The sequence below is a fragment of the Falco naumanni genome, unplaced genomic scaffold (assembly GCF_017639655.2).
Source record: "Falco naumanni isolate bFalNau1 unplaced genomic scaffold, bFalNau1.pat scaffold_81_arrow_pat_ctg1, whole genome shotgun sequence".
In the NCBI taxonomy this organism is placed as follows: Eukaryota; Metazoa; Chordata; class Aves; order Falconiformes; family Falconidae; genus Falco; species Falco naumanni.
Genome location: NW_024427569.1, coordinates 1 through 7,544, shown reverse-complemented (window position 1 = coordinate 7,544; position 7,544 = coordinate 1). Strand labels below are relative to the sequence as shown.

Below are 7,544 nucleotides of genomic sequence, written 5' to 3'. Positions count from 1 at the left end.
CTCGGGGGGCTGACAGTGTTTGCACCGTTTGCAGGACTGATAGCAGGAGCCATGACAAGTGTCCCGAGAGAGATCAGAGCGGCAGGGTAAACAGCTGTGGGGAGGAGCAGAGGCACGTGACATGTCTTTGCTCTTGATTAAATTGGTGGTTACAGTTCAACGCAGACTCCTCATCCCGCCCCTTGGGGCACAGGTGAGGCCATGGTGGCATGATGAAGATGGAATTTCTCCTCAGGTGGTGACCTCTGGTGGCAGGTGGCCGCAGAGGCATGTGGCACTGCTGCTGCTTTGGACGCTTGCCCAGACTGGCATCTTCAATCCTCTGCCTGGAGCCTGGGGGTTCATCTGAAGCAGGGGAGTTTGGGTTCTGGGGCCCCGACCTCCTCAGACAATCGCAGTTTTGAGCTTTCCCTTCCACAGTGAGCGAGTTCTCAGGAAACCGAGTGAGCAGAACAACTTCGTTGGCTCAGAGCTACGCCCTCGTCCTGGACACGTTCCGCTGAACGTGGATCCGGAGGAGCGCCAGGAGCTCCTGAGGGACTAGATGGGCTCAAGGGACCCCTTTAAAGTTGTGTGACAAGCGACAGTTTGTCCTGCGAAGTCAGATTGGCTGTTTAACAGCAACAGCAGTGAGTAATCACAAAGGCCACAGGCCATACCATCCAGCCTCCTGCTTACATCTTCTCTGCACTCCTGGAACCAAGCTCCCTCCCCTGGACGGGGGGGCTGGCGCTTGGCTCCTGGCTTTTCTCCTGCTCCTTCACACTCCTTGCCTGGCTGGTCCACTCTCCGTGAGTGGCTGAGCTCCCATTTCCCAGGTCTGGCCTGGCCATCTGTGTCCTCAGAGCCGTTTCATCCACAACAAAGGTGGCTTCCAGAGGCGACAGATGTGACAGGAACCCAAAGGGAGCCAGGCTGCCAGCCTCTGAAGGCAGGAAGGCTGAGCAAAGAACTGATAAACTTCACAACCACGTGCTCCTGAGCAGGCTTCTGCTCTGACGCCAGCGGTGCGAGGGACAAGGAGAGGGGAGCGTGGAGCTTCTGGTTGTAAATGTAGACACAAACTTAACGTGTCTGAACTGGAGAAAGGCAGGCCAGGCGCAGGTAAACGTAACGCCAGCTGGTGGAGAAGACGGAGGAGGTGGGGAGGGTGGTGCATGCAGCTTAACAAGAGCTTAAATTAAAACCCGGGATGCTAAATTACTGACTTCTGGTGTGAGGTGCATCAACAGCTGTGGGTTGTGCACAAGCTGTGTCTCAGGAACATTAGACCTTACTCAAACCCCCTGAAGAGCAGCTGCAAAGCTGCTCTGTAACCGTCACCATAAAGAACTGCAACCCAGGCGCTCTGCCAGAATGAAACCCCCCAGTTTTGCTCAATGGCAACATCACCCTAAACCACCCAACAGAACCCTCAGAAAGGGAACTGCAGGAGTGAGTAAGGCTTTGTCAGCGGTGGGGCAGGAGAAAGTGAAATCCTGTGCAGCTGCAGCTAGGAACTTCCTGCTCTGTTCCACATCGTCACCCCGCGCAGGTTGAGAACAGGCACCCGGGGAGGAAGGGAGGGAAGGGTGGGGTGGGTGCCACCACCTGGCTGCCCAGATGCTTCATTCTGGGGAGTCTTACGGCTGTAGAGGGAGGACAAGGACCAGAAGTACAGGGGCACTCCACAGCTGGAGCTCTTTCTCCTTTGTCGCAGGAAAAGGGAATCGGGACCATTGAAAAAAAAAAAAAAAGTGACATTGGGCATTTTTTTAGGACATGGATACAGCTAGGTGCTCACTTCCATGGACTCTCATCAGCAACTGGACCTCTCCTCCCTGCCAGCCCTGCAGGCAGAGGCTCTCAGCTCAACAGCAGCTGCCGCAAATACCACTGCGAGCAGCACACATACGACAGTAGACCAGCATGCTGCGTATCACTGCATGCTTCTACAGCAACACTGCTGCCATCTCCTCCCTTCTTCCTTGCGCGTCCCCCTCCTACGTACCGCCTCCTGCTCGTCTATTCCCACAGTCAAGACCAACAAATCCAACTCAACTGATGCCCTCTCGTCTGGTTTGAATATCAAAAGCAGCTCCTGGGAAGCTTTGCTACTCACCACTGCTGCGAGCAGCAGATGGGTATCACTTGCTGGGGAACAAAAATAAGTATTAAAGCACTTGCAACTGTTCAGCAAATCCTATCACAGCTCTATCAAAAAATGGTGTTTCTGATTCAGGCTGTCAATATGCTGGGCCAAAAACCCAGAGTGAGGAATACAGACACCAGGATACAGGGAGCTTAGAAAACTGCCTTTATTCTATTAGTTGTTGGAAAAATGAAAATACAGAAAGAGTTTAGTTAGCTGCAGAACAGCAAGAAGTTCACAGGTTAGGAGTCTGATCACTACATGGTAACCAAACTTACACAAAAAGTTTCTTTTTTTTTCCTTTTAGTTTTGAAACTGGGTCCAGCAATGAACTTAAGGCAACTGAACAGTTCAGAAGCTTTGAGTGTGAGCAGGCTGTCTTTTCTCATCCCTACGGCACGTCATGGAAAAAAACTCCTCCTGGTGTGCAGACCACTCAAATCATTCAAATGGGTCAGACTCTTACAAATGAACAGGGGAAGAGGATCAGCTGCTTTCCATCGGACTTTTATTTTCAAATACAGTTTCTTAAAAAACCCAGAACACCTTAACGCAGAGTTTACAAGTACAGTATTAGGAAATCCAATTATACAAAAAATACTACATCTAAGCTTGGGGTAAATAGATTTATTTTGGTAACATACATTTAAACTGGCACTAATTACACAGTAACTAAAAGGTAACTAACATGAAACCACAGAACCCTCACTTTTCCTTAGCTGAATGGGACTTGGTCATTTCAGAGTGATCACATTTTCAAACTAATGTTTTACACCACTGAGCCATGAAAATCAGATCTTCCTAAATGTGATAGCACTGAAGCTACACTTGATTCCACATACAGCCATGTAACTGTTGTACTCAATTAGAATAGGACGTTAGTTATAAAGTAGTTACAGACCAATCCTCTGTGTTGACAGCTTTTTCTCTTTCTAGAGAGAAGAAAGAAGATAGAGAATTGTCTTCAATTAGCGCCTGGCATATCCTGTGAGTGCAGAAAAGGTTTGTTAGAGGAATGTTGAGGTTAACCTTGGGTGCACAGATGAATTTGATGCAGATTGTTATAAAAATCATGGTTGGCTTCTAAATACTGGTAGCAAGATGACTCGATTTTTAAATCTCTTAAGTAAATTATAGATAATGAAAAAGGCCAGTAATCATACACTAAGATTAATAAACAGCACTTCAAAATTACTCAAGTGCAGGGTGCTGCTTTGGCCATCTTCCTCTGGCCACACTTTATAAGAGAAGGCACCCGGACTTTTTCTTGCCACGCCGGGCTTGCAAAGCAGCTCTAGTGGCCATTTCAAAAACCTCCCTCACACCGTCTTTGGTCTTTGCCGAACACTCCATATACCCAAATGCACCAATGCGGTTTGCCATATCTCTTCCTTCTTCAGGTTTGACAGGCTCCTATAACAGCACAGAAGCAACACGTTAGAACAACCAACACGCACCCGCCTTCCCTTTCCCACCCAGCTTCCCAACAAAGGCAAAGGAATTTCTGGATTAAATGCACATAATCAATTGGTTAGTTAATAATTGTTCCCCTGAGAATGGTCCTGTAAATAATAAAGGCAGATATGAAATAAAATTCGCTTATTTTCTCAAGAAGCGGCATGCACCTCAGCCTGGATTACAAAGATGGGGTGTATGTTTGCATACTGCACCAATGCTTGAGGACATGATCCATTTTCTAACACCTCTGAGCATGAAGGCTGCAAGATCCTTTGAAACTTGAGCAATTGCTAATTTCTGAAGCAACATTTATGCAACTCTTTACCCCAATTGTAACAAAAGCCTATGAGCAAATCCCCAAATTAATGCCTCAGCTTTTGTATAAAAGCAAATATTATGCAACAGGAGCAAAAATTCCAGGACAGAGCAGAATTATCTGTAGTCCCATACCCAAGCCAGGGGTTTCAGACTCAATTTGAAAGTGAAACCTAGCGATAAGGCTCAGGAGTGAGCTACAGCACTGGCGGTTATCACCTCAAAACACCTACCAATAAAACTGTTTCCTTTCACGTCCCGAACATACCAAATAAAGAATAACTCAAGTGTGCATGCACTTGATGTGTTGATGTCTCCTAATTAATTCCTTTCTACCGCAGGGATCCAGCTCTCCAGCACGGAGATCAGCTGACTGTTAGTAACCCAATATAGCCATTTTCATTGCTGAGAATGCCTTTTCCTACAAATTAAATCTCCAAATATGAACAAAGAAACACTCAATTAAAGGTAATATATACTTTCTGGTTTCTGTCATGGATAAGTGTTCATTATGCAGCCCATAGGAAGCTGGCAGCAAGCTGTGGATGCCTATTTAATGCTCTGGTACAACCACTATACACTTTCTTCGTTTATTTAAGACTATCAGAAAGGAACCCGCCTGCTTCATTTTGGCCAGCTCTCGTCTTGTGTGCTCGTCATTCCTCAGGTCCTTCTTGTTTCCTACCAAGATGATAGGCACGTTGGGGCAGAAATGCTTCACCTCCGGGGTCCACTTCTCTGGGATGTTTTCTAGGGAGGAAAAAAAAAAAAAAGACTGTACTAAAACTCACTTCTGAGGACAGTTTTATTTTGAAACTTTTACCTGCTGTCTGAGTGGTTTTAGCTTGCTAATCCACACTGATGCCCCTTCTTCTACTTTTACTTTGGGAAGCAAATAGACCTGTTCTGGTATAAGCAAAAAAGACAGGCCTGTCTATGGGTAATTTTAAGGCTGAGGGACACCTAACCTCTTGGCTTCTCTACGTCTCTCAGTAGCTGCTTGACAAGGGTTAGCATAAGGTACTTCAAAGAACAGCATGCAGAATTCTGAAGTAGAAAGTTACGAAGTATTTTGCTTCAAGAGAAACATTTTATTTATCTCCAGAAGCTAAAGATGGGCGCAACCCTGAAGCGAAGTTTTTACATCACTTCTTCCTTTTATAAAACAACATCAAACAACCACTCCAAAGTCTCCCATTAACTGTAGCAGAAATGTTGTTCTATATGCTAATTACAGACGCACAGAAACAAAGACTTTGTGCAAGTCATTTGCAGATTTGCCATTTCTCCCTACCTGCAGCAAATGAATTTGCACTCATCTACAAGGAACTTCGTCCTCCTAATGTAACTTCCTTACCTGACTTTTTTTAAAATGGAGCTGCAAACGGAAGATTTGACAGCTTTTGAAAGCAAAACCTTGATAAATGATATATAGCAGGAAGTGCTGAATGGCCCAAAATATTAGGCTTTGCTTTCAGAAGCTCTTAGACATGTGAGATTCACCGGTGGATGTACCTGCAGACTACATAACCCCTTTTTATCTTCACAAAATTCCATTCAGCTTTTGAAGAGACATTCACTATTAGGGTATTGTTTTCTTGCTTGAAAGAACAACTTAAGACAAGCATTTAAGACAGTTTTTGCACTACAGCCAAAACAGCAATTCTACAGCTGCACCTGGAGTGCTCAGAGGGTGCCGGCCTCCACATGCTGCACACCTGAAGAGCTGTCTGGCAGTTCCCTGCTCCCTCCACTGCTCCCAGGGACACAGGCGCTCCGATACTAGTGAGCAGGAAGGGAGGAGAGCGAGGAAAAAATAGCCAAGATCAGATTGGACTCAAGTGAACGTCTCTCCCCCTGCCTGCAGGGTTCAGCGACCCATCTTGTTTCCAGGGCGGGCAGTTTGTGAGCTCTCCAGCTGCCCGGGGAGCAGCACATGCAGGAGAAACAAGCGCAGCTCAGACCTTGCATGTCGCTGTTCACAGCTACACCAGACATGACCTCAGCGCTGCTGCCAACTAAACCTCAAACTGTTTTGGAGAGAGACAAAGACAATGCAAGGTGTCTCTAAACACAGGATCAGGTGGAAGTGATGGAGATAAGGATTTCCCAGATACCAAGCTGGCACTGGTTTTTCTGAAAAGATACTTTCAACTGCCCGTTCAACAGCTGCTACCCCTTAGAGGCAAGGCAAGAAAAGAGACTGAGCAGCTACCAAACTTTAACCCAGTCAGGCTGTAATGACACTGTAATGGCTTAAGGAATATTTTATTTGCTCATTTACTCAAACCTACGAATTTTGGCAGGAATGGTATTTTTCAACCATTGTGGCAGCTGCATTCAGGACTAATCCTTCCACTAACTGCATTTCTGTGCTTCCTGGATTCTTTCTGTTTCACTCTTGTTTCTTCCTAAGACACAACTCTGAGAAGCAGAGTTCATCCATAAGACAGATCAGAGGTGTAGTAAAAAAGCCCCTCTAAGGACAGCTTGCAGTGACCATGATTGCCCTGGTGGCAAAAAGCTCCAAAGGGTTCAGTGGTTTAATACATTTAAGACAGAACTGGTATCCCATATATGAGCACCCGTTAAAATAATTTAACACCTGTCATTAATAGACAAAGCAGAGGGGTCTGACCTTTTCTGGCTAGGAGATGCCCAATGCATGGACATAATTTTGACCAGTTACAAACAAGTACCAGTCAGTCACTGCACAGAAGGTTTTTATCAGAGCACAGCTGGTTGTACACACAGAATTGGTGTGCCTAAACATCTACCTTAACGTCGCCTGCATTCTAATAAGAAACCTCACAAATAGTCACTAGTGAACAAATCCACTGGTGAGAAGCAGATAAGGGAATTTTTTACAGACATCCACTTGTTTAAGAAAGTACTACCACAATGTATTTGTTTAGGAGACTACATTGGATGGAGTAATTACCATTTCAAATAGAAATCAAAAGTTCCAGAGATGCCGACTCTTAGAAATAAGAGTAGCTCTATCTCCTGCCCCTTTGTCTCTTCTAAACATCATTTATATTATATCAGATCAAATATACATAAATCTAATGTCAATTAGTAAAGACTTCAGTCTCAGACTGCATACAGAAGAGGTGCCCATATTTTTGAAATGTATGTTTTTGGAGCTCAGAAATCATACATTGGCAACTCTTCTCTTTCCTCCATCACAAGCAGATGTCAGTCACCAGAAAGCACACTAGACAGTATAAATCTCCAGCCTCTGATCATTCCCCGCAGTCAGAGTGCTGCCTTCCAGTGTAGTTCCAATCCCTGTTTTTAACTCCCCAAGCACAGCAAAAAACCCCAGGTTATTTGGGACCAGTAACTCAGTGTTTCAAGCTGATCTCTCTTGAATAAATGGGGAGAAGGGGAAAGGGATGAGATCACAAAACTAGCTTTCCCATTTATGTAGAAAATAATTTCTTTTCCTGGATATAGTGTGATCTTAAGTGTATAAGAACCTGCAGTTTCCAAGAAGAAACAAAAAAAAGTAAAATAAGTCAAAACTTGGTGGGCCATGCCACTCAGTGAACACCTTATGTACTCACAGGGCTCCTGGCCACAGCAGATGCAACTACAGCCTTCCTGTTCGCCTGGGGTCACCGAGGCAGCACCTCCC

The 7,544-nt window shown here is 45.3% G+C and overlaps 1 protein-coding gene across 1 annotated transcript; it reads right to left on the bottom strand.

Moving 5' to 3' along the window:
- Positions 1 to 2,273: 2,273 nt before the first annotated feature.
- Positions 2,274 to 4,691, bottom strand: LOC121082367 (transforming protein RhoA-like; the record flags this gene model as incomplete). Its single annotated transcript, XM_040581699.1, has 2 exons — positions 2,274 to 3,544; positions 4,524 to 4,691. Coding segments are annotated over 2 exons (342 nt in total), but the record flags the coding sequence as incomplete, so codon positions are not given.
- Between the last annotated feature and the right edge of the window lie 2,853 nt (positions 4,692 to 7,544).